The 26,774-nt window shown below is 46.3% G+C and overlaps 1 protein-coding gene across 5 annotated transcripts in view; it reads left to right on the top strand.

The window, feature by feature from the left end:
- Positions 1 to 6,169: 6,169 nt before the first annotated feature.
- The window catches only part of ULK1 (unc-51 like autophagy activating kinase 1), a 78,080-nt gene continuing 57,475 nt past the window's right edge, over positions 6,170 to 26,774 (top strand). For 2 of the 5 annotated variants that reach the window (XM_042034720.1, XM_042034723.1), the window contains exons 1-6: positions 6,170 to 6,564; positions 7,899 to 8,049; positions 8,855 to 8,947; positions 9,046 to 9,087; positions 23,310 to 23,342; positions 24,146 to 24,182. In XM_042034720.1, the coding sequence (XP_041890654.1) occupies positions 6,455 to 6,564; positions 7,899 to 8,049; positions 8,855 to 8,947; positions 9,046 to 9,087; positions 23,310 to 23,342; positions 24,146 to 24,182 (466 nt within the window). In that variant the 5' untranslated portion in view covers positions 6,170 to 6,454. Of the gene's footprint in view, positions 6,565 to 7,331; positions 7,710 to 7,848; positions 8,050 to 8,854; positions 8,948 to 9,045; positions 9,088 to 23,309; positions 23,343 to 24,145; positions 24,183 to 26,774 lie in introns of those variants that run through there. The other 3 variants (XM_042034719.1, XM_042034722.1, XM_042034724.1) reach the window with 3 other exon arrangements.

Below are 26,774 nucleotides of genomic sequence, written 5' to 3'. Positions count from 1 at the left end.
GCAGGCTTTCATGTGGGAGAATTGTCTCTCCAGTTTTCTAGAAATACACAAAGACAAGGAATCATTGCTTTGGAGCGTTTGCAACACGGGGACAGATCCCAGCTGCTGCACCCAGCAGTCGCCAGGCTCACTACAGGGAGCTTCTGTGCTGCCTTTCATGTTCCTGTGAGCAGCCTGTCCTTGTCAGTTGAGAAAACTGGTAACAGGTCCAGAGGAAGAGCCTGCATTTTTCTTTTTTCAAGTGATTTTTCTTTGTATCCATAGGAGTGGTACTAGGATGATAACTTTCAAGGCCTGTTTTTGGAGTAACTCCTCATCTCGGGCTTTTAGGGAAACTTTCAGCCTCTGCCCGAAACCAAAACACTGAAAACAAACCATAGAACGGGGGAGAGAGCTGGGCATGACACAATTTGCTTGTCCAAGGACACAGTTTGTCCTCAACTGTGTCATTCCTGCCAGATGTTTGCCCAACCTGCCCCAGGAAGGCTCTAGCAGTGATCTGGGCAGCCCACTCCCCTCCTGAGCCCATCAGCAGGGGGAGAGATCTCCTTCATGACTAGCAAAGGGTCTTATGCCTCGTCCTATCTCCTGTGGCCATTCCTCGCTGTTATTTACACGTCTGTAAATAAAGGAAGCTATCATTTCTGCCCAGGCTTTACACTGGATGAGTAAGGCCTTGGCTGGAACAATGCCTACCTAAAATTGTATGTGCTACTGGTCTGCTTGAAAACAGAGACACCTCCGAGCCAGTTAGTCACAAAGAGGAAAGTTTATTAACAGTCCCTTCCCAAGGCAAAGCTGGAAGCTTGCTGGAAGCAGTTAGGAATCCCAGATGAGCTGGTCCCAGGAGTGAGGTGCTCCTGGCCATGCCTCCCTTCTCCTGGGGCAGCAGTGCTGATGCACCAAACCCCAGAAAGAGCCCAGCTGCAAATAAAGTGCCTGAGAATCCTACTTTTAAACTGGTGCATGTCCTGGACCTCCCAGGTTCATGACAGAGAGGAAGAAATAAGCGGCTTCTATAAGCCTGCATTCTTCTGTGGCTCTTTGCCATAATCCAGCAGTGAAATGGGGTTAAACCTGCTCTTAAATGGGCACCTCTTAGAGAAGGAAAAACAACAAGGCCTCTGATTCATAACAGGACAGATACAGGTTTCTCTGGGAAGTCACTGCAGACTTGTAATATTTTAGATTTCATTGGTGATTTTTGTCTCAAGGCTGCGTTTGAGAAGGACAGAGGCACCTGAGGTGACAAATGTGAATTCACTGTCCACCTGGATTGCTTTGGAAAGACTTTATTGTGCTGAAAGGTTCTTTCTGACCATGAATTTCAGCTCTCTCCTGGAGAAGGAGATGGTCCTTAAACCTGGAGGCTTCCCCTGTATTAATCATGCAGAGGCCACCAAAGCAAGGGCTAGAGCTGGAGCGTGTTGGAGCTGTTCCAGAGGATCCTGTTGACTTGAATGGACATTGGAGGGGATCCCAGAGCACAGGCTAAAGTGAGGCCCATGTCCCTCCCTGAACAAACCTTGCCTTCACCAGGACTGACATGAGGGACCCTATGGATGGCACACACCAAAGTGTGTGGGTAGCTGTGGAGGGAAGCTGAGAGTGGTGAGAGTGGGTCTGTTCCCAAGCAGGACAGAGACAACATCTTGTAAAGAACTGCACGATGAAACCTGCTGATTTATGGACAAGCAGTACTTGTTCTGGCAAAAAATAGCTTCCAATTAGCCTGAAAACAGACTGCTCTGGGTAGATTTGCAGACTCTTATTTATTGGCAAACTTCATTTTAATATAATCAGCCGCTTGACAGGCAGGTTAGGTAATGATCCTTGATGTGAGCACTAACAGATTTGAACACTGAGCACAGCCTTTAGTGCCCAGAGCCCTCTGCCAGTACCTGAAATGCATTTGATATTAAAATGCCATGGGAACCCAGGAAGCCCCTTGCCAGAGCACCTTGCTGAGTACATTAAAACGCCACCTTCAATAATTCATAATGTCTGCTCAGTAAGCTGGTGTGTATGTGCGGGGAGGGGGGTAATAAAACATCTCAGACCTGGCCTGCCAGGATAATTCAGTGGCTAGTTAAATCTCTCAGCACTATTAATCAATAAAGTGGCTCACAGCATAAATGAATCCAGCGTGTAATATGACAGGGCTGTGGAAGCCCATGGAAAGCGACTCTTCCTCTCCTGTGTGTGGTGCTAAGTGCCATACTGCTCCAGCAGTTATTTGAATAACCTCAATGCTCTAATACTTCAAATATTCAGACCTTCCATCTGTGTTATCTCATGTTTGAATGTCACCTAAATGTTTTAAACTCTGCTCTGTGTGGGATGCAGGGAGCTGGCTGTGAAAGTTAGAGAGCAGATTGCAGACTTCATCACTTAATTGAGTGTCTCGTTTCACTGATCAAGAGCTGATGTTTTGAGTGGAGGACCACTCCTTTCCTAAGACAAAAGCATTTTACCAGAGCTGGACTGCTCTTTCTGCAGATCCCTGGTGAGGTAGGAACAAATACTCTTGACACAACTTCTACTGCTGCTGTAAATCTGCAGGTGTTTTCCGGGCTCCAAATTAATCTACTCCTTCAGCCTCTGCAGGAATGCAGCACAACAAAGCAGTGTTCAAAACTCGCTTATCCTGGTGGATTTGGGGCAATTGTACTGTAATCTCTGTCTTATCCTTACTGTAACTGAGCCAGAATCCAGCCTACTAGCAGACATCAGAAACCTGTATGATTAAACAACATGATTTTAATTTTCCATTAAACTCAGCCTGTAGCTTCCCTTCTATTCATTAATGCCAGGCTAATATTTACTTTTACGATTTACAGATATTTGTAGACCTTCCACATATTTCTTCCACCAAACTGATCTTCAGCCGAGCACTGAATATTCTGTACCTTCACTCCTTCCTGATGAATCTGGCAAAAATTCCAGCTTTCAGGTTAGTGTTGGCTCTGCCCAGATACTGGCGATTGTGCTCAGCTATTAGGATGTTTGTGGAAAGCGGATGTGTAGCTGCCTTAACATGCCTGAATTTGCATAAGATTTTGAATCCACATGAATACAGTGTCTGCTTTTCATCCAGATGTACTCTGAAACTCAAACTCTGATCTTTCCTTCTGTGCTACTCTGTCCATCTTCTTTGGCTGTGAAGTATCCAGAATAAGTTTCAAGCACGCATTTCTGTGAAGAAAATAATTACCGAGCAGCAGCACTACCTACAACTGAACTACAGCACATGTTAAAGCTCATCTTCAGGCTTCAGCGCTCATTTCACACAAAGAGGAGATGTGGGACCAATTATAAGGCTCAGCCCATGTGCAGTAACATGTTCAGTCACATCTTGCTCATGCACCCAGGCTTCATAGTCCAGCACTTCCTCCAGAAATATTGATTTGCTGTCCTGGCCCTTAGTGCTTGTGTCCCTGGGGCAGTCGCTGTAATGAAAAGATTACACAGGAAGGCCTTGGAGATTCCCTCTGCATCGAGCAGAACTTTGATCTCAAAACAGAGACACACAGCAAGGGAAAGAACTTGTTCTTTGTGATTGTATCTGGGCAAGGATTCCCCCACGCCTTTCAGACACAGTGGTTCAATGGGTGGCTGCTGGAAGGCTTCCGATCTCTCACTGGGCAGTGTGGGGAACACCTGGCTGGAGCTGCTGAACTAGAAAAGCAAAGACAGCATCTTGGGAAAAGCTGTCTGGTCCACAGCAGATGCTTATATTAAGAAGCTGGAACTGTCTACAGAGGCATCATAAAAAGATAGAAATTTCCTACTGGAAATCTTTATTCTGTCTTTATTATAAATTGATACTCTTGAGTTTGCTTATGTAATTCCCTCACACTTCTGTAGCTTTAACCAATTCCCCAGCTCAGAGACAATTACATTGTGCCTCTGCAGCCAAGAGCTAAGGATGGCTCTCTTGGATTACAGGAGGTAGAAACAGCCATATTTATGACTCCTGATTAAAACATGGTATTGGAAACGAGTATTACTTGAGGATATCAGGATATCATTTGACCATCGTTTTTCTTTACATTTAAATTAGAAAAAACAATAAAGTTGCATTAAATTAAAAAGAGAATTTCAAGACAATATTCCAAGGCTTCCCACAGTGGGTGTATTGTATGCTTATATTATTCTCCACCCATTGTAAATCTCAGCAGTAGATCTTCCCCTACTGATGTTTTGCATTAGTAATTGAACTCTCTACTCTGTCCCCTCAAAGATTAATGCCTCCATCTGAAGAAGTAATTGAATACGTGCTGGCAGTAGTGCTTTCATGATTAGCAAATGGGAGGCTGCGGGAGGAGAACAGAATTTGCATGTGTTGGATGTTGGCCTAAACATACTCTCACTGAATTCTGGACATCAGGGAAGAATTGATAGAGCACAAGCTTTTAATCAGCAAACCACGGGGAAAAAAAAAATTGAAGAATCCTACATTTGATTAAAAAGCTTTTCAGCCCTCTTTGTTCCAAAATGCATAAATGTGTCTCCAAACATCTCAAACCCATATTTGCTGTCAAGGGGCATTACATTTTATTAGTGGTCCTGGGGGAAGTTTCTAAATTTTTGTAGAAGTCTGAAATACTTTCACCAACTTCGTTTTTTTTGAAGATATACACTTGAAAGACGTTTAACTGCTACAAATGTTAAACTGATAGTTCAAAGTGAGTGTGATGCCTCATGTGCCCATGGCATCCGGTACAACTTGGTCCTGATCCTTGTACAGACCTTTCTTCTGCTACCTTGAAGTTCCTTTTACTCACTAGAAAGCTACCCAGTGAGCCTGCTTAAAAACAAAACAAATTTGCCTACAACAAAACCAAAATGTCAGCAGAGAGGAGGCTGACTTTGCCACCTGGCTCTGTAAACAGCTGCATGCAAAGAGCTACCTTAGGACCCACGTTTAGTCAAATCTAACTTACGTTTAACTTTTTTTTTTCCACAACCAACAGCATGTGAAGAAACAAAGAAGCACACTCAGTACAGAACAAAGGACATTCATCACTGGGATATTTTGGCCTCTAATTGAACAACAGTCATATCAACTTCCTCCTTCACCCAGCACCAGGACTGTGTATCTTTGCTGTGCTGGAGAAGGCAGAAACACCTGTGGGCACTGGAGATTTTACCACAGTTCTTGCAAGAGTGCACTTGCTAACCAGAGTGCTCTGGCTGCTTTCCAGCCAAGGCAGAGACAAGATTTTGCCTGCCTAGAAATCGTCTAAGTAGTTTCAAAACATTTTCTTCACTTCCTGCCTTAAACTTTTGCAACTATTACCTTCTGCATTAGAGACAGTGGCTTTTAACAACTGGTGAAATTAATTCCTGTGTCTGTCATTTGCCAAGTACCTTTTTTTTGTTTTGAAAGTTTGATGATGTTTGACATTTTTACTGGTTTCAGTGTTACTATTTTAATTAACCCCCTATGATCACTGACAAAAGCCTGAAATTGTGGATGTGTGGATGACACAGAAGTGTGAAAGAAAACAAGTGGCTAAGTATATTGTTTGCTTTTTTAAAGTAGTTTTAAAATTAACTTCTGCTGAAATCACGACGGTGCTCTAGTCTTGTTTTGATTTAAAGGCTACTTCAAGAGAGGCAATTTTCAGATTCCCTCTGATCCTTGTCATGTTCACAGTTCCCAAAAAGCACTAAACTGCTGGAATTTGAGATGCCAATCACTACCAGTCAGGCGCTGCTACTTTTATATTGGCATTTAGTGCACACTGTCATTTTTCCACTAAAATTTTAAGTGGAGGAAGGTACCTGAACACCAGTTATGAAGGAACCAAGGACAACAGACTACAGGCCAGATATCATATCAGTCAGCTACTGCCTTTGTGTAGATAACACGTCCTGACGCTGTGAAGTGCTGCTTGTGCCTAACTTCTGCCGAGAATGGTGATAACTTCAGCCACCCAGCGTCACGACACCGAGCACGCTCTGTGCTGGGTGTCTGCGGAGCCGCTGGCATCACCCAGGCAGCGCGTGTTTGGAATTGCAGTGCTGGCACAGGTCGATACACAGGTCGATACCGTGCAGTTGTGTAAAAACCAAATTTCAGACTGAGCGCGTGAGCGGCAGTGCTGCCCACGAGGCACGTTGTTGTCTCTGCAATTGGAATATGACGTCGTGATAAGTTTACAAACAGGAGCGACTGCGCAAGTGGTGTGGACGCTACCAGGGCTGGTGGGTTTGGGCAGCCTGGAGCAGAGGATGGGGCAAATGTGCGAGAGGTGCCTGCCACGGAGGGAATGACCTGTGAGCCCACACCCACGGGGCAGAGCTTGTGGGTCACTGTGCAGCAAGAGACTGGGGATGGACAAACTGCTCACCAGGCTCAAGCCAGGAAAGGTTTCTTATCGCAACATTGATTCCATGCCCAGCTTTGGAGCAGGACACTGAGAAGTGTGCATCAGAGGAGAGCTCCATGGAGGCACCCTCAGGGACTTCTGGAGGCCCAGTTGGCTCCCCACAGAGGAGCCGTGGTCCGCTGGCACAGAAGCGTGTGGAGAAGGGCCAGAGCCTGTGGAGGAGGAGGTGGGCTATGCTGGGGGAGAGGAAGGGGGGCTGGAGGTGCTGGGACCAGGTCCACTTGGACACTTTGGAGCTCCTGGGGTGAACTTGACCTGAACAGACCCATTTGTTTAGTTGCTGGAAACATCACTTGGTCTGTTCAGCCGGGAGGAGATGGACAGGAGACCTTATTGTGGTGTACAACTTTGGGGTTGTGAAGGGAAATGAAAGGGCAGGCACTGATCTCTGCTCTGTGGTGACCAGTGACAGAACCCCAGGGGATGGCCTAAAGCTGTGTCAGGGGAGTTCATATTGGATATTAGGACAATGTTCTTTCCTAGAGGGTGGCTGGGCACTGGAACAGGCTGTCCAGAGAAGTGGTGACAACCGAGCCTGACAGAGTTCAAGAAGCATTTGGACAATGCTCTCAGGCATGTGCTGGGATTCCTGGGGCTGTGCTGTGCAGGGCCAGGAGCCGCACTTCGATATCGTTGTGTGTCCCTTCCAACTCAGAACATCCCATGATTCTGTGACTTCCCAAAGGCTCGGGCGGGTGGTTGGCAGGAGCCCTCCCGGCCCAGCCTCGGCCAGCGGCGCGGGGGCAGCGGGAGCGCAGCGCTGACTCAGGCGGGCGGCAGGCGGCCCCTTTAAATGTGCCGGGCCCGGCCGCTCCGCCTCAGGTACCGTCGCCGCCGCCGCCGCCGCTCTGCCTGCCCGCCTGCCGCCTCCCCCGCCGCGCACCGCGCCTGCGCCGCCCGGCGCGCCCGCTCCGCTCCGCACAGCTTTGTCCGGGCCCGGCCGAGCGAGCGGCGGCTCCCGCGGCGCGACCCCGGCCCCGCGACCCCGGCCCCGCCAGCGCACACAGCCGGGGGCGCGGGCAGCCCTTAAGGTGGATCTCGGTTAAGGTGGAGCGCTGCCGTGAGGCGGACCGGGCGTTAAGGTGGATCGCGCTTAAGGTGGACTCTCGGCGAAGCCGCGCCTGCCGGCGGGGGGGCCGGGGTTCGGCATGGGGAGCCCCGCCTGAAGCGGGGCCCGAGGAGCCGCGCCGGCCCGGCCGGAGGAGGAGATGGGGGAGGCCCGCTACTGAGGAGCCAGCTTCGCCCCGGCCGCTGACAATGCCCGGCTCCCGGCCGCTCGGCAGGAAGAGGCAGCCCATGGACGAGGGCGAGGTGGGCAGCGCAGCCCGGCATGGAGCTGCCGGGGCCGGCGGGAGCGGGGCTGCTCTGGCTCCCGACCGCTCGGGGGGGGGCGGTGGCGGGGGTTGTCCCCGTCGTGTTTGGATTGGGAGAGGTTTAATTTTCTTTAAAGGCAGCTCCTTCATCACCGCCATCCTCCTCCTCCTCCTCGTCCCTTTGCAGCTCTGAAGCCGTCCCGGCCGCAGCCTCCCCGCCGGCCCCCGGGACCCCCCGGCGCAGCGCCATGGAGACGGTGGGAAAGTTTGAGTTCAGTAGGAAGGACCTGATCGGGCACGGAGCCTTCGCCGTCGTCTTCAAAGGCAGGCACAAAGAGGTGAGAATCCCTGCTTCCCCCGCCCCGGGCCGCTTCTGATTTTCATTTATTTATTTATTTACTGGTTTGGGCCGAGCTGGGGGCAGCGCGCCCCGGTCACTGCATCCCCGCCGGTTGCGGCGGCTGTTGCCAGCCTGGGCATCGCCTCGGGCTCGGGGTGCTTATTGTTATTTATTATTGTTCTCCTTGGAGTTTCTTCGGGAGCAGGCGTGTGTCCCGGCAGGAGCCGGGCAGGTGGCTTCACCGTGGGGCTGGGAGGCCGTCAGCTGCCTGTGGGGTGCCCACAGATCCACCCAAAACCCGTCCTCACCTCCAAAACAAGGGAGAAAAAAATCCACACGCTGTCTATGAAAGGAGCTCTTTAGTTTGGTTGGGATTTTTTTTTTTTGGTGTATGTCTGTGAAGTCTTCTCCACCTAATTTTTCCAGGAGGAGGAGAAATCTCTTACTGATAAATAAAAGGAAACCAATTCGGCAGTGGATTTTCCATCATTAGTGCTTGGGATAAGCCACGGCTCCCACAGTGCATTTATTTCTAGTGATTAAATAAGAGGATAATCATTGTATAAAGTAGTAACAAAAACCCAAACCTTGGGCTTTTCTCCTTGGCCTGACAGGCATAATTCAGGAAAGGGCAAGTCTGAACAAGTAAGGGGAAGGCATTAGGATGTGAAGTGAGAGGCCTTTACCGGTGCTGCAAGACACTTCTTTCAGTAGTATTTGTAATCTGTTAAGAGGCGGCTTATCCTAATGTGAATGAATAGTGAAATTTACATTTATTTTGTATTACATATGCACTGTTTCAGAAACCTGAGCTGGAAGTAGCTGTGAAATGTATTAACAAGAAGAACCTTGCAAAGTCACAAACTCTGCTGGGCAAGGAAATAAAAATTCTTAAGGTAAAGGCAGACTGACTCGTTTTCTTCAGTCTTTGTTCTATATGCCCTTTGTTGTTCCTATCTTATGGTGGTTTTTTTTTTTTTTTCACTTGTTCTAGGAATTGAAACATGAAAACATTGTTGCCTTGTATGACTTCCAGGTAATTACATTCAATTATCTCAAAGCATTCTAAATTTGGAAAAGGTTAAATGGAGTTTGTGAAATTTCAGTTTTTAACAAATGTTTGTATTCAGATGTGAACTCTGGGGGGAAAAAAGTCTTCTGATAAGTTAGGGAAAGATAAACAAACACAGCAGATCATGTGTTAGTTGATGGCTGGACCACACAACTCATGTGCAGTTGGGAGTTGGGGTGGGTGTTTCTCTTCCAGGATGTTACACAGTGAAATGCAGGGTGGTGAATATGTCTATGCTGGAAGCTCTTAAGTTCTCAAAATGTTAGAAATAAAATGAATAGTAGTTATTTTTGGCATGCCCACCTTTTTATTTTCTTTTTCTGGTCTGGATACCCTCCCTGAGAAAATTTCTTTTTCCTAGGCCGTGTAAAAATAGTGTGAGCATGACTTTATAGCATATGATTGTCTTCAGCTCCAGAGGATTTTAATTTGCATTTTTCTGTTGTCCTTGTGGCCGTCACTAAGTGTTAAAAATTGCAGCAGACATTTTCAGATTACTGTGGTTTCCCACAGTTGCTTTTTCCTTCAAAGTCAGCGCTGAAGATCTAGAGGGGCTTGTGAAACGCAAATTATCCAACGAGTGTTTCTTTGGGTTTTTTTTTTGCTTTGATTATTTAGTTAACTTGCCCCGTTACCCAGCAGGATTTTTCTTTGCCATTCGTGATGCTTTTTAAAAAATAACGCCGCAGGATGCAAAGCCCAGGATGGAACGCCTGTGCTGGGGGATGAGGGGCTGTGGTCCAGCCCGTGCCACGCGCAGGGCGAGTGACCGCTGCGTGATCGCTGCGTGACCGCGGCGCGGCCGGACCCTCGGCTGGCCCTGGCGTGGCTTATCGGGAGTGTCCTGCCCTGTCGCTGATATCACGCGTCCCGCAGGCCACCGTGTTTGTTGACATTTCCTCCTTCTCCCGTGGATTGGCTCCGGTGGCCTCCACGTCACCCCCGCAGTGAGTCGCAGCCCTGGTAGCGCGGTGCCTGTCAGCGGTGCCTGCTGGGTGCTGTAGTCTGCCGGTGTCACCCTGTGTTCCGCAGTCCCCTGCCCTGGCACACCCCTGGGTCCCTCCCTGCCGGACCAGGGGACTCTGGAGAGGTGCCTTGGAGAGTGTTTAATGCCTGGCGTTGTTTTGGCAAGAGGGGGATGTCAGGCTGCTCTGGCGGGGAGCAGGATTGCTGCTTGGGAATATCCTGTGGATAGCTGTGCATTGCTGCTGAGCCAGCCTTCAGTGCTGATCGGGCAAAGCAGTGGCTACCTTTGGGCTGATGAGTGTTGCAGAGTGATGGGAAAGCTTCCTATGGGCACAGGCCACTTGGGGCATTACATTTCATGGTTTGGTTTTTTTTTCATTCTCTGTACCTTCTAAATTTACTTAATAACTTTTCACTTGAGAGAGTGAGTGGCTGCTCCTGTGCTTTATAGTTTGCATTTGTATGAAGCATTTATGCTGCTGGGTTTACTTACTGAGATCTTTCAAAACTTGTGTTAGATTCCTCTCCCTGCTTCAAATTACTGCTGAGTAGGAAGCAACTCAAAGACATTTCTGCAAAAGGAGCAATTTCATCACTGTTACAATTACAGCAATATGTTTTTCTCTTTTTGTGATGAGCTTTATTAAATTCTGTGTTTAGCAGTTTGGTGAGATTTTAGCTAGAAGCTGTGTAAGATACTACAAAGCAGGAACCTGAGATGGTCCTGGGCTCAAGGCATGCCCCGGTTTATATTTAGTTACTAGCTTTGTCACAGAGTCCTTGTATAACCTGGGTAATTTGATTTCTCAGAGAAAATGAGGTTATTTAGGAGGCATTGGGTGTGGACTCTCCGCTGGTGTGAGGTGATCTGTCACCAGACAGTCTGATGTCTGAATGTTTGGCCTTGCTCTGTGTCTGCTTAGGAGTGTGAGAGTAAATTATCTGCAAAGGTAAAAGTGCAGGTCTGTGGAAGGCTGGCTTCTGTCCACCTTTCCTTACTTTGTGGAAAAGACTACTACTTACTCACATTGCTGCCCTGATACCAGATCAGTAGCTTCATTCATAGCTGCATGTGTATTTATCTTCAAAAATACCGTATTTGCAGTTACTTGAACCCTTACTTGTGGGCTTTCTAAAACAGAAGATGTTTATTCTTGTATTACAGCATAGAGCAAAAGGAAAAAAATACTTCCTGTAAAACTTATTGTTGCCCTGTAGCTTTGTCTGTCATTGCATTTTGTGTCCTGCCTTCCTCTGCACTGCCTGTCAACAGTGACTCTAACTTTTACTCGTGTGCTTCTTACACACAAGGAAATGGTTACCAAAACCACAGTGGCTGTAAGCAAATGATTACACCCAATGATGCTTTCATTTGCCTTTTCCTGGTTAAAAACTCATGTTAGCCAGACCTCTCACAACATGAGATTTTTGATGCAAGGCTAGATTTGCTCTAGACAAACACTTTTGCAGTACTGATGTTTAGTGCTGACAAGGAGCTCTCACCCTGGCACCCTTAATTTACCCTTCAAATCCAGGAAAATTGCTGTGTTCCTTCTCATTTCACAGATCTTTGTGATATTGGTTCATAAATAATGACAAAATAAGAAGCTTCCTAGGAATAAATGATTCTAGTGAATGTTTGATGCATAAAAGTGCAGTGGCTGGACTTTTATAGATCCCCTTGCTGGAGTCCTAAGAACAGCAAGGGTATGAGAATGGCTCACAAAATGAAATATGCATATGCCCATTATTATGTGCTCACATATTAATGAGAGGTGCTGTTAATAGTTTAGGAGCCTAATGCAAGAACCCCTGCTCAAAAAGAGGATAAATCTTACTGTATCACATTTCTAAAAGTGCTGTCTGTTTAGTGTCTGTATGGAGTTGTGATATGGGTTTTTCCTAGGCACAGGAGATATTTGGCAGACAGTAAAAGCTGTATTCCACCATGTGTGGGGTGTATTAGTTGCTACTGAGCACTACCTGACCCCCTCAGCTGGCTTGCAGAGGGGCTGGAACTGGGGTCCCCAGTCTGCAGCAGTCGAGGGGAGTACAGCACTCCAGAGGGACTTCTAGGTACTCTGAAAACAGCCAAATGAGCTCTTGTTCCTTAAGGTGGAAATTAATAACAACAAATCATGGTTTCTGCCAAAGGAGGACTTGGTATGGAAATGAGGTTTCTTGGAAAACGGGTCTCCATGAGTCTGAGGATCAGCTCAGCTCTTCATGCTCATTGATAAGGAAAGCTTAGCACATGTGGTCTGGTGTAGGGGGCTTGCTTTGGTTTCCTTTGTGTCTCAGGACATTAAATCTGTGATCAGAGACCACTTGATTATGTGAGGAGATTCAGTGGTAGGAAGGGAACCCTTGAATTTGTCAGATCCTGGGAGCACTGTGTGCCAGAAAACTTCTTCCAGCACTAGGAAGAAGTTCCTACAAATGTAGCTAAGGTCTTTGGGCAGTGGGAGATTCTGGGTGTCTTTCCCTGCCTGTTCTGTGCCAGCTGCCCCAGGCTGAATAGGTGTCAGCTGAAGATCTCATATGTGGCTGTGTTGGTGCTAGGGCAGAAAAATCTGTTAAATCTGGACTATCATGCTTTGAATATTAGAAAGCATTTTCCTGCATGAAATAGGAAGAAGGATTATTTTACTGACACGTTTTCCCTAGCTGTGTGCTGTGAGCTGAACTTACTTCTTAAAGCAGCCTGGCTATGATTTGATAGGCTTGAGTGGATATCAGGTGGCTTTTGTGTTGGATTTTTTTTCCCCCCCAATTTCTGCATGGGTGGGATGGACTGGTTGCAGCAACACAGCTGTTAAGGTCACACAAGGCACTGTGCTGTGACGTTTCTGGCTCAGCCTATGTTACCTGAGGGTCTGCTTTCTACAGTTTGGTGACAAGTTGGCCTGTTATACTCACCAGTTTGGGATGAGCTGAGACAAATGCTTAACTCAGTCATGTAGTACAGACTCACCAAAAATATTTCTGCAGTGATGACTGTATCACCTGGAGACAAAGAACACAGAGTCCTTGCAGTGCAGTTTTTCTTGTGCATATGGATTAAGGCATGGGTGGCAGAACAAACACTTCTCAGCTTAGTGATCAGTCACCCTGGGCTGGTCTTGAGAGCCAGGTAATAACAGCCTTGTTGTGTTGCTGCTGTGTAGAAAGTCCTTGTGATCAATAGAGCCGTGGCTGCTGGGCTGTGATGTTGTGCTGTGCTGGCTGCACCATCACCCTTTATCTGACACAGAGCCCTTAGATGCTACTCTGCATCTTGTGTACGTGCCTCCCGCTGTCCCCCAGGACCCCTGGAGTTCCATGGACAGCAGTGTCCTTCCGTGTGCCCTCCAGCACCGCTCACCTCTCCAGCACTGCACTGATGAGCGTGATGCTGGATGAATCAGTGCTGCTGCAGGGTCACCTCATGCCTTGCCACCTCTCGTGCCACCTCATGCAGGATCTTCTGTTCCTCAGGCACTGCTGTTTACATGCCCTGTCTCGGGAGACAGGGCTCCACTGAGGCACTTGGAATGACTAAAGAGGCACTCTGTGTCTGGGAGATCGCTCTCCTGAGGTCAGGCTGCCTGCTTAAATTCTGTTTTAATTCCATCCCCAAGCGAAGCTGGCAGGTTGCCTGGTGAGTGGGTGTAAAGTGCAGCTCTCTGAACTGCCAAGCAATCCTCTTTCTGTTTGTGCTGCGGACAAGAATGGGATGTCTGCTATCCTGCTCCGTCAGCATCCTCACATCTGTTGAAGGGAATCACTCTTACTGAAGATTGGATCTGGCTTAATTTAGAGCTAGAAGGGGAAAGGATGAAAACCCAGCCACCCTCTGCCAGTAGTTTTGTAGGGTAATGCTTGAGAGTTTACTGGACCAGCATGGCCATAGTTGTGGAGAGTTGAACGTTCTGTAGTGTCAAACTTTTATTTAATGCTGGCTTCCCCAGCCAAGTATCCCACTGTGCAGGTCACAGAAACATCCAGCAAATGTTGACCACTAAATATAGACCTCAGTCATGGGCTTTTTTTTAGAGGGAGTTGTCTTGCTGCATTTCTGAAGTTCTGGTCACTGTTTTACTCATGCTGTGTGTAAAGCACATACCTGTGTTCCTCTCACATGATTAAGGTGTCATGGAAGACCCGGCGATGTGGTGGTTAATGGCCACCAAAGCTCCTGTGGAAGGCAGCATTACTCAGACTGTAATGACAGATTAAGGAATGTTTCCCAGGAGTAATTGGAAACTGGAAGGCTGTTGTGTTCGCAGTTTGATAGCAAAGCTCTGGTAGCTGCTGTTTGTGCTGCTGCTCTTGAAGCTGCACCAGTGTTTCCACCATGACAATTTCCACCGTGTAAATCTTTGTGATGACTGAACACATTTGGAGTGAGCAAAGCAAGGGAGGTGAAGATTTGGATGATGGAGGGGAAGAGGTGTGTCCTAATCAGTGGCTGAGTGGGATTGAATTTGGTGGAAAACCACTGTTTGAATTTATTTAAAATACTTATAGGCTCAAACCAGAGCCAAATTAAAATATTTAATTTTGTGGCTGGATGGAAGTTGCCCCTGAACTGTGAAACTGCAATAAAGCTGTGTGTCTCAAAAGCTCATCTTAGTGCTCAAGCTTGTGTAGAGAATTGAGGGTACAGTTCACTTTTGTGTGTCTTTCCTTTTCCTCTGGCATAAAAGTCACCTGCCTTCCCACCTGTTGATACCAACTGAAAAGCTTTGCACAGCAGGCAGACTGGCAAGCAGAGGGTTGGTGCTGGTGCTAGGAATCCAAGCTGGATGGCTCTGGTTTGCTTTGACAAAACACCTGGAGAAGCTGGTCTTTGGAAGGGGATGTGGGTCTTCCATGAGGCAAACTGCCTCCATCCCAGAAGTGAGATACAGTGGGAATGAGAAGCACAGGGGTGGTCAGCAGAGGTGTTGGTCTTTGCAAAGGCAAGGAGAGGTTTTTGGTTTGGTTTTGTTTTCAGGATAAGTATATATGGTTTTGCTTGATGTTTTTTGTTGGCTGAGTGGTGTTTTGGTTTTTTTTTTCCTGCTGTTACTTATGGAATAGCAAATGGCAAACTTGGTGGAAAATGAACATGAATGATGTGGTCTTCCAAGGCAGAGTTTCTCAGGTGCAGACCTAAGCATTCTTTGCTTAAGAGAAAGCATCTTAATTGTCTTCAGATGTTACATTTCCTGTCTGAGAAATGTAATAACAAATGTTCACAGCAGAATCCAAGGACAAACCCTGCCCATAGATAGCTTGGGAACCTTGCTGTGATTAGTGTATAGCAAAGAGGCACTTTAATTGTGCATTGTCTCCTGCTCTATAACGTGCAGACCTTTAATACTACCATAAACGTAGAGATGCTGTCAAAATGCAAAGTGAGGATCTCAGAGCTGCATTTGTTTACTAAGCAAGGTTGTTTCAAGGGGGGCTGATAGAAATGAATCAAATTGTGCATCACTGGTTGCTTAGGGCAATAATGTTCAGTCTGGCTGCAGGAGCACCTGGCTTGTCTCCTAGCATCAGAATAACAGGAGGAATTAGGTCAGCTGAGCTGGCATAGTAGGGATCAACCAGACAGTGTGGTTCTGGTGGGGGGAATGAAAGATGCATAATTTTAAGTCACTAGAGATCCCATTTAGCAAAGCATCTTACACATCTTCGGGAAGGGGGAGCCTCCCAGCCAGCTCTGTGTGGGTGGGAGGCATTGGTGGCCTGGGGTGTGAGAGCTGCTGGTGTGATGGGGACCCCAGGGACCGCAGGGAGTGGTGCCAGGCAGGGCTGGGAGGCAGCCCAGGGGCTGTCAGGTGGGCTCTGCATGTCCCTGTGGGTGCTGTGTCACCTCATGTCCCTGTGGGTGCTGTGTCACCTCGCCTGCATGCACCCCAGCCATCGGGAGACTCTCTTCATTTGCATTCGATGCTCTTTTCATTTGGTTGGCAATTGTAGCCAGCATACTAAATATGTTAAAAAGGGCTCATTTCTCTGTTGTTTAAATACTGCAGATTCGAGCTCATGTTTCTCTGGCTTCCAGTTATTGGATTTTTTCCCTTCTTAAATTAAGACTGTTTTTAGTTGAAAGAAAACTCATGCTTTTTTTTCTTTATACTCCTTGTTTCCACACCTTTGTGGTAACAAGTGTGTTTGTTTTCTTAAATCTGGTGAATGAAGTATGAAATAAATAGATGGAAAAGAAGACTTGCAAAGGCCAGTCACTCAGGCAGCTGCCATAGAAAACCCCGGGGAGGTTGGACCTCTAATTTTCAGAGTTGCTTAAAAAAAGAAAAAGCCACAAAAAACCCCAAACCAAAACAACTCTTGCAGAGTATCAGATTTTGTTTGGTATATACCATTAAAAAACAAGCAATTCCCAACTTTATCTGTGGGAGTACATTAATCGAACTAAAATCAAGCCTCAGGACTTAGTCACTTTGCTTGTATTTGCACATATCTCAATAAATTAATGTGTCTCAATGAGTGTGATTAAAACTGAAATATCCGCCTCAACCCACAGCTCTCCCCCCACTACCCCTGCTCATTGGGCAGGCTCATAAAATGCAGCTTTTATGTATTCCAGTACATGTGACTGAGCTTAAGGTAATGGGGAATTCAACCTTAAATGTTCAGTTTATAGTATGGCTGTGATACAGGAAGGAGATGAGGAATAAATACAAAAAAGCAAATCTGATCTTGATTATTTTTATCATTGTTGTTAGAATTCTGAAGTTTCCTCTCTTGGTAGCGTTAACGTAATGCATTGCCATTTACACAGGAGCTTGCTTTTGTTTGAAAAAGCTTCTAGATATTAATCTGCCTGTTGGCAAAGGGGTAACTACTTCCTTCCACCCCATGTCAGAAAGCCCAAACTCTTCAGGATTCTGCTGCTCCTTTATCTTCTACATTCTCTTATCCTTGCTGCAGCTGCTGCAGACAGATGTGGCGTGCATTCTGTGGTCTTGGGGCAGTGGTGTCTCCCCAGGAGCTGGCTGGGGGGGCCCAGATGCTGTAGGGAGGTGCAGTGTTACCCCCAGAGCAACGTGACTGCTGTAAGAAGGGATTGCTTCTCAGTGTTCCAGCAGCACAAGTCTTAATTTGCTCTGATGTGCATGTTTTTGGTCTTGCCTCAAAGCTCTGTGACCTGTGAAACCCAGCACTTTGTTTCTGTACCCCATTAGGACATGAATCCCATACTTTGGTTTCTGTGGTTAGGCTCGGTGGCGGCTCCAGCTGTGACCTGCTGTAGTGTGCTGCTCTGCAGAGGCCCCATCTGCCTGTGAAGGAGAGTCAGGTTTTTTCTGTCTGAGCTCTCTGCAAGTGCTGTAGCCATCAGTCATCCAGCAAGTGCATTGGGTCTCAGGGCTTTGGTCGAGGCCAGCAGTGCGCTTTGTGAAGCCCAGCAGCAGGGCTGTGACCAGCACCACCACTGCCCCTGCCTGGGGGGATGGCTGGGGCTGGGCTGAAGGAACCTGCTGGAAGCTCATGTCCAGTGGAAGGGATGGTGAAGTTTCTTCAGATCATTGGAAGGCTGAGCTGCCTCACCAGCCTTGCTCCTGTCTGGCTGTGGTGGTATGAGCTGCCTGGCAAAGAGCAGCTCCATGGACATGACGTTGTCCTGTTTATTTTCGAATGTCATGGAGGCAGACTTTAGAACTGTTGCCAGGGGGATGGGAAATACTCTCCCTCCCTTCCTGAAGCCTGTGTGGTACCAGGGAATGGTTTTCCTGCTGTTTTTAATCTGCCCTGAAGTACAACCTGTCCTGAAACAACTCATCCGTTTTACAACGGAGAGTACGGTAGTGCCTGGAATGGGGCGATGCTGACCCTTGGCATCACTGTTCTTCCAGTTCTACAAAAATCTGCCTGCTGCATGGCCACCCATAAACCATTTTTGTGCTGCAGGGCCTCCTGCTTGCTCCACATCCTAGAGCAAGCTGGCAGGTCAGAAGGAAGCAGAAAGCAGTCAAGGGCCAATGCAGAAGTTTGTGGGCCTCGCCAGGTCTTGTTTCTGATGCTTACTCCATGGGATCTACATTAAGAAATTAGAAGCCCTCATTATTTTGGAAAGTCACAGATGTGCTGACTGTGGAAATAATGCTTTCCAGTCAGTAGCAGCAGGTTTTACCATTCTTCATCTGAGTTAATTGTTGTTTCCTAAATTGGAAGCCTGCTCAAAATGTTCTTGAGTTCCTTATTGAGGAGGTTCAGGAGGAGTGAGGAGGATAACCAGGGCCAGAGAACAGAAACACAGGAGGCTCTGAGACCTGTTTTTCTTTTCACTTGGGGTCAAAAGGCATGTGAATATCTTCTAGCTATTTGCTTTAGATTGGTTTTCCAAAGGGTGAGCACTGATAGGTTTTCCCACACTTCTGATTGATGTTGCTATTGTCCCTTATCTTGCTTCCGTTCCAATAGTTGCATCAGAAGATAATTCTTGCACAGCATGACAGTTTTCCTTTCCCTCTTCAGAGCCTGCTCAAGCCAAGGTGTGGCCCACAGTGAAACAGTACTAAGAGATTTTACTTTTTAGAAAGCTTTTTCCCCTCTCCTGAGAACGGCAGGTTTTTTTCCAAACCCAGTTGGCTTGGGAGCCCCTACCTGAGCTAGGGACCTTCCAGGTGCCATTGGCCTAAGAACTGGCTTCTGTAAAGCAAAGTTGTGTTTGTTATGGACTGTGCTCATGACTCCAGTGCCACTGTCAGAAAGCAGTGACTGGAGACCATAGGTCAGAAGGGCATTGGCTCCATGAGATCCTGCTGGTAAAACAGGAAGATGTGGTGTGCAGTGGTTCTGCTGCAGTGAGTGGGGGAAGTAGCAAAGAAAAAAGAAATGGAAAAGCTTAGCTTTCAGTTGGTGTTGAGTTATCTTCCACTGTCAGACCCTCAGCTTTATGTTATGCTTCTGTTGTGTTGATGCAGTTGGTTAAGTCCTGGCCCTGCTTGGAGAGATCCATGTGCAGCAAATTATCTTTGCTTGGCAGCATCTCTGGGTGCTGTTGGAGAGGTAGTGTTGAGCAGCTCGTGGGAGATATCTCCTGAGAGGCACAAACCAGGAACCTCTGCCATCACAGGGATGGCAGCAAACATCCAGGAGAGTAATAGAAGTAGTTTTGAGACCTGAGTGCATATGGTTCCTCTACGGTAGGCAACAGGAGCCTTGTCAGGCCCACAGTGCTCTCAGCACATGGGAGTAACCCTGGAGCTACCGTCATCTTCAGTGTTCCTCCTGCATCCCCCAGTTGCCCTAGAAAAGAGGCCTTGTGTGAGGTGGAAGTCATTCTTTGCTGGTTTTACCCCAGAGTCCTACACAGATTGGTGAGAACACTGCACTGCTGAGAGAATCTGGGGAGTGTTGTGTAATCACATTTCCAGTTTTTTCCGTTCTTGAGCACCTTTTTAAACTTGGTGGCAGGCTGAGTGCAGGGGTAGAGTGCAGAGGAGGATTTTTCTAAGGAAAATTCCTCTCTGAGACTTTTTAAGCTGTGGTAGGAGGATGACTAACTGTGGGTACACCCAGACATTTCCCTTTGGACACACCTAAACACACTCTTTCCAAGAAGAGGATCATGCCACCTTCCAGTATGGGTGGAGAGAAAATTTAAAGGGGGACAGGACTGTTGGGTATTAATGTCCATAATGCCATGTCTCCTGGTGTCACAGTGAGGAATTTTAACAGAGAAGAGTCTTGGGATGATTTATGGTGTATTGCCAAATGAGGTTTCTTCATTTCTTTGTCCTCCATCAGCAGATGTGTGTTATTTGTAGACAGCAGTGGCTGTTGCCTATTTTTACACTCAATTAAATTGTAACTTCATCACTGGGGCCTCTGCTGCAAGAACAAGTCAGGCAATGATCCAGACTGATTAATTATCAGCGTAATGCCTTTGGCAGGGGCGTTTTGCTGCTATTGTGGGGCATGGTCAGGGTACTGCTGCCCTTTGTGATGACAGGAAAAGTTAGGGGGCTGTGTCTGTTGCTGTTCCCTTCATTGAGTTTGTTTAATGACAGGATTAGGCTTGGCTGCACGGACTGGCACATGTGAATAAGAGGTCCAAAGGAAATTATTGGTAGCACTTCTTGAACATAATCCTCTGCAGAAATACAGCAAACTGTAATACTTTTCTGGATGTGAAAACGAGTGGGTTGGGCATTTTGCTCTGGTTTTCAGAGAAACTGGTAGCTTGCAAAATTTGGCTTGCAGTATTTTTTTCCTTGTTTTGTTAATGAACAAATCATAGTGGAAGGATAAAAATGGACAAGAAGTAGTTTCTGCTGCTGAATCAGCTTGGAGAAGTCCACCAGCCTGTTTGAGAAACCAGAAGTGTCTTTAGACAGCTGAATCTATTTTAACCACAGTAAGCTCTACTGGCTTTTTCCAAACGAGAGCTTGTTTCTGGGACCCTTCTTGAAATAAATGTTTTGTTTTGTTGGAAAAATTTTACAAATCTCTTTCTCGTAAGTGGGTTTTGAAATGCTGAAACTGCAAACGTGTAAGTTTGTTCTCCCGGCTACAGGCATCCGTGGTCTGAAAATACCCTTGCTAGATGTTCCTCTGCTGCTGTGGGTGCAGTAGGGAGGCCAGTTCTGCCTGGTGAGGCTGAATTTTCAGAGGGTGCTGTTGCCAGTGATGGCTGGGGGAGCCAGACTTCTCTCCTAGAAGCCTTTCAGGCATTGCCCTCTTATCACACCAACACAGAGTGGAGAGAGAAAATCACCAGCCACCAAGGTCATGTTGTTGTTGGGAAAGTCAAGCAGAGCATCTCCCTTGCCTGTACAGGTCCTTGTTTAACCTTGGTCGCTGCACACACTGGCTGCCAAAAATCAATGAGTTCCTCAATGATGTTTGTTTGCAGAGTCTTTAAATAATGTAGAGTGGAAAAACAACCAAACTGCACAGTGTACATTAGCTGTTGGCTAATAAATTATTACAAATATCTGCTGGACTTGGTTTGTGTAAGCTCTGGTTCCTCTTCGTTTTCTCTGTATGTAAAAATACACTGAGTTTCCCCAAACCCTGCTGGCACTATACATATTAAAGTGCAGAGTTACTGAGCTGCAATGATCACAGCACGTTTAGCCAAGAAGTGTCCATGAAAACTGCTTCTGTGGCAGTGATCAACTTGGTCTGAGCTGCAAAAACCACTTCAGACACTTCCTGTGTGCCCAGCAGTTGCCCTGTGATGGGTTCCCTGAGCAGCTGCACTGCACTTCTGGTGTATCTTGTATCTTCTGGTACATCTGGGGCTGGAGTTGCTGCAGAAGTGAAAGTCCTGGGTGTCTTTTATCAACCTTGGCTTTTTGCTGTTCCTCCTTAGGACAGCAGGAGCTGGTGGGCTTTGAATGCTCCTGAGAATCCTCCCTTAGTGCTTTGTCATGTGCAAAGCTTGTGATGATGCTTGGGGTTTTCTTCTTGCACTGCTTCCCTGGGCTGGTGCTTTTAACCACAGACTGGTTTCCCACTTCATCCCAAGTGTGTATGAAATTGATTGACTTAATGCGTGCTGCTTTCAAATGCAGAGGCTGAAAAACAAAGCCTGTTTAAAGAAGTGTTTGTCATGCAAGGAAGTGCAAGAAACACTTTCTTGAAATATCATAGAAAATTTCTTTTTGAACAAACAAGGGGACTTCAAAAGGCTCAGCTGGACTTGGCAGTGAGAACAGCTGTAAGAATCGAGGGTGGCCTCGGGCTCTGGTGGACACTGGAGCCCTCCAGGGAGGGTGGCCACTTCCCCTGCAGCTGTGGCTGAGTCTCTCAAGTCACAGGTAATTCAGCTTCCTCCTCTCTTCCTCCAACCAGTCTTCAGCAAACATCTGGAAACCCAGATTTCACATCGTGAGGTTAAAAGAGAGTGGAAGAGAAAGCGAGAGGTGCTGAGGACTCCAGGCATTGACAAAGGCAGGGAATTTGGTACAGGCTTGATGGGAAGCAGAGTCCTGTGGGCAGACCAGGGTGAAAGGGCAGGGAGCAGACAGTGCAGACTACTTGGAAACTTTACAGCTGGTAGGGTGGATGCTGGGGGTTTTGAAATGGTTTGGGTCAGAAGAGGAATCAGGTGCTCAGGTATCTACACAGCCTGTGAGTAAAGTGATGCTGCCCTGGAGCCCTGGAAATGGAATCTCTTGCTCTGCCTCAGCTTTCAGGACTTCTCCACTCACCCAGGCAGTTGCTTCATGTGAGTGTCCCCAGCTGGGCCTTTGAGTTTAGGAGTGACTTCTAGCTTACAGGTTTTATGTAGTAGGTCTGCTTCTGGCTGACTTCTGTTTCAACAACAGGATTTAGTCCTTTGGCCTCCTGGGCCTACCCAGGGTTGAAATATTTGGCTGTTTTCCTGTCTGTTCTCTGGCACTGGTTTGGTGGCTCTGCTAGACATGTGCCAGGCAGCCAGTGGTGTCACCACGTGCTGCACAGCCGCCAAGGTTCCTACTGTGGCTCTGTGGTGCTGTATTTTTGTGGGACACATCTCTGCACTATCCTGTGGCTTGTACCATGGATATATGCACGTTTCCCAAGGGCTGGGGAAGAGGGTCAGCTAAGGCAGGAGGTGAACTCCCAAGATGGTAAGAGCATCACAGTGTAGCACCTGTAGTGAACTTAGGAAGATGAGCATTTGGCCTGGACTTTGCTGGTGTTGACCCCTGTTAGAATCCAGAAAGCTTTAGCCACCTGATAATGGCACTGTTAAGGCATGTAGAAAACTTGGTTGGCAAGTGTTACGTTTTTTGTCTGAGATCTTTCCTTTTTGCCCTCCAATGGAAGGTGAGTCTCTTGGGCACTTTTCAGCTGCGGGGTTGAATTGCAAGTCCTGAAGTTGTGCTGCTCTTATCTTTCTGTTCAGCCTAGTGCTGCTCATGTGGGCACTGCTATAAAGGGCCAAGTTAAATGTGGAAATGATTAAGGCTCTAAGATAGCAGTGTGGCAGCATCTGTGTTGCGTGCCACTGTTAATCCCTGGAGCCCAAAAGGACATGGAGACCCAAGGCACAATACAGGAGATCAGCTTGGTTAAACAGATGCACACTCACAAACCAATAACATGCTTAAATACCTGGCATTTTCAAAGTAAGCAGTCTTCCAGGAATTAACCTAATAATGTTTTTACCCTTTCTTCAGTCTGACTCATAGCAGAGAACAGATGATCTGTTTAAAAGGTAATACAGCAATTAAATGTCTGAAATATTTCAGTGCATAAATCCCTTATTTTTCCATTTTCTATTTCCCCAGGAACTGGCAAACTCTGTCTACTTGGTTATGGAGGTGAGTGTGTCTTTTTCTTTCTTGTTTTTTTTTTTTACCTCCTTTCCCTCCCTCTTTATCTTTTTAAATTTTTTTCAACTTGTTTTAAGCAGATGAGCGTGTTTCACAAGTGGTGCTTTCTGCTGGCAGTCTCACCTGTGAGGCTTTACTAATCTAATCTGCAGCTCTGGCCTTGGAGAGTGTGGGTGCAGCGAGCAGCCAGGGGATTTTCCATCTTGCTGCTCTCAGAAGGTTGTGCAGGCACAGGCTTAAGCAGTCAGACACTGAACCTCAGGCGTCAAAGGGGTGCCAGGGGGGGGAGTGTGTGTTACAGACATACACCAGAGAGAATGTTCTGGACACAGCTTACCTGCAAAGCCTCTGAATGTTTCACTTCCTCTGCAGTTTTCACTCTGAGGTCTTGTTGACTTTTCTTAATGATGTGGAACATTGATGTGAGGAGTTTCAGTTTTCAGCTGTGTCCACTCCCAGGCTTTTCTCAGCCAGCTTTCTGAGGTCTCCAGTGGTGACCCCTCTGCTTTGTTCTGGTTTTACCTTTCTCTCTGATGTGCTTGAACATGGTTGTGCACAAAAGCTGCTTAATGCTGGTGTATCATCGTGCAACATGACATTTAGGAGAAATAGGGCAGGAGAGAAACCCACAGGAATGGAGTTTTCCCTGCTAACTTTTGAATATGTATTTTGACGTGTGATAATTTATGTTTAAATACTGTGATAAGCCTGCCATCCTACTGAGGTTTACTGGTTCTCTTTTTAATCTTTGATTTGCCCTGTATTAACTGAGCTTTCTGTTGTGTTTGCAGTACTGTAATGGCGGTGACCTTGCAGACTATCTTCACAGTAAGTACAACAGCATGGAGAATATCCTCTGTGAGGTTCACCCTCTGTAATCATTGGAAAACTGAGAATCCATGACAATAAAAGCTGGTCTTGTAGTCCTTTCTATGTAGGTCAGTAGTGACTGTTGTCAGTAGTTACATATTTTAGTTACAATGGCCTTATAGGTTAAACATATTTCAACACTGCTAGGGACATGGTTTGTCTTTTTTTGGTCACTGGCAAAAAGCTATTTATACTCAAGCCTTGCAGTTCTGTAGTGTTGGATTAAAATAAGATCCCAAGAGTATATTCTCCAAGTTTACCCCTAAGGTGTTCCCACATCTAGGGCAGAACATATTTCCTATTTCAGCACATTGAGGATGGCTGTGGTGTAGTCAGCAGTGCTGGGAGGGTGTCGAAACCCACTAACTTTAGGGTCTTCTGGAGGATATAGCACAGGTATCTGGGACTGTGGTGCCCTGAAGAACCTTTTGGTGAGACTCAGGGGTGTCTTTGCCTTCAAGGCAAATGAAATATGCTTTGCAGGTCATCCAGCTGTATTGCTAGGACTCAGGCAGTCCCCCAGGGTGTCTTTCAGTGCAGCACAGGACCTTGGCCTTTGTGAAAATCACCTTGCACCTCAGTACCTAGAACAGGTAGGGGGATAACATGTTTAACAGTATACTTAGCTGCACTCAGACACAGCCCTTATTTTTAATTTTTTTTTCCCCCAGACTGAATTTTGTCCTTTCAAGTAGTTTTCTGGTTGTTTTGCATGTTAACTAGAAGATTACTAAATGTGAAGAGACAATTTTAATCTTATTTCATGTGTGGCTCTGGGTCATGGTTAAACAAAGTTTGTTCAAATTAAAAGCTAGTCAGCTGAATAATACTTCAGGCTCCTTATTGAGGTATGTGATGCCTAGAAATGGCAAAAATTGAGGGATTAAAAGATAAATTTACATTTGCCCTACAGCTAGTGTTGGTGTCCCTAGAATGATAATTTGGGGCTTGATGCTACCATGTCACACTCTTCCTACAGGGTAATGAATTGTATTTGTGGACTTTAATTTTCAGAAAGGGTTTAGTACTTGAAGGAAAAAGAAAGAATATTCTGCCTTTCATGTGTTCTGTTTGTTTAAAGTGTGGGTGAGATAGAAGTGACAGGCATTTGTTTTTTAAAATCCAGGTTTAGTGTGCTTTGTCTTAGATAAGTGTTTTGCTTATGCTGTGCTCTAAAAGGAGCATCTTTGGTGCTGGCAGAATGCTCTTATAAACACCAGGGGAGGGTGGTTTTGTATTTGGTACCTTTTTTTTTTTTTTTTTTTTTTTAATGTGAATGCAAATTTTATAAATTAAATGCTTTTAAAAAATAGTGAAACTTCGGTTTTACCAGTGCATGGGCTTTGAAAGCTACACTTTTTTTAGCTTTCGTGCACATGAAGTGAACCTTGATCTTAAAGCAGTGGGCTGTGCACTTTCATTGGCAAGGCTGTGTGTCTAATTAAGAAATTATAGAAACAAATAACATAAACAAGGATTTATAGAAAATATTTTGGTCTGTACTACTACTTCTGTGTGTACATTGTTGTCTTTTTCCTTCTGCATCTGCGCCCCCTCCCAAAAAAAAAAAAACCTAAACCACACCTCAAGTAAAAAAATTGAAGCATGCAATTAGTTAGGCTGTTAATACAGCTCACTTCCTGGTTTATCACTTGGAATTACTCAGGAAGTTGGTGGCTAGTTTGAGAAAGTGATGATGAGTTGCATTTTCCAAATAAAATTCAGTTTTACCCCAGTTTTGTTTGTTTGAGTGTTACCTGATGCAAGACTTGATCTTCTTTGCCTGAGTTCATTTCAGAAAGTTAACCTTTTGCTCTGTTTTTACCAATAAAATATTTTGGTTTGGCAACTGTAAAGATTATTGTGACTGGGAAGTTGGTGCTTAGTTTTATTTTAACTCTAAAACACTTGTGTGCTGGTTGCCAGTGAAGAGAAACCAGCAGGCACTGATTTCTGGAGGGAGGAGTCAGTAAGGGACTACAGCAAGAAGGTTTAGTTACTCCCATCACTGCCAGAGATCAGGGTCTTCCAGATCCCAAAGCCTAAATAAGAGTGTCAGCTTTCTGCATCCCACCACATGCTCCTCTTCCAGCTTCTGCAGGTGTCCAGGGTGCTTTTGACAGGAATGATTTTTCTCTGAAAACTCATCTTGGAAAGTTTTGATTTCTTCAGTATTTGACTGGTACTCAGGAGGCTCATCTCTGTTGAGCAGTTATTGTGCTGCTTCAGTTATTTTGATAATTGTGTGATGGTGTTTAATTGCAACATCTTTCCCACTGACTCCTTGGACCTTTGTGCTGGTAGTTCCTGTAACACTTAAGCAAGCAGCGCATGCAAATCCCCTGGTTCTCACTGAATGAGTTGCTTGTAAGCTTCCAGATCCATTCTGCCCTCTAATTACAAGCATTAGGCAATATGGTAATTCCATGTTGAATCCAAAGGCACTCTAATTCTCCTTGTCTTCATGACTGGAGGACGTGCATAGGTGCACGTTGCAGTGCACTGTGTGTTTGGCTGGGTTATGGTGTTGGGCAGCCCCATCCCTGTGAT

Source organism: Corvus kubaryi, unplaced genomic scaffold (genome assembly GCF_017639235.1).
Source record: "Corvus kubaryi isolate FWS band 111438036 unplaced genomic scaffold, C.kubaryi_AGA036_p1.0 37382, whole genome shotgun sequence".
In the NCBI taxonomy this organism is placed as follows: domain Eukaryota; kingdom Metazoa; phylum Chordata; class Aves; order Passeriformes; family Corvidae; genus Corvus; species Corvus kubaryi.
The sequence above is the reverse complement of the archived record's forward strand: the minus strand, read 5'-3'. Positions and strand labels throughout refer to the sequence as shown.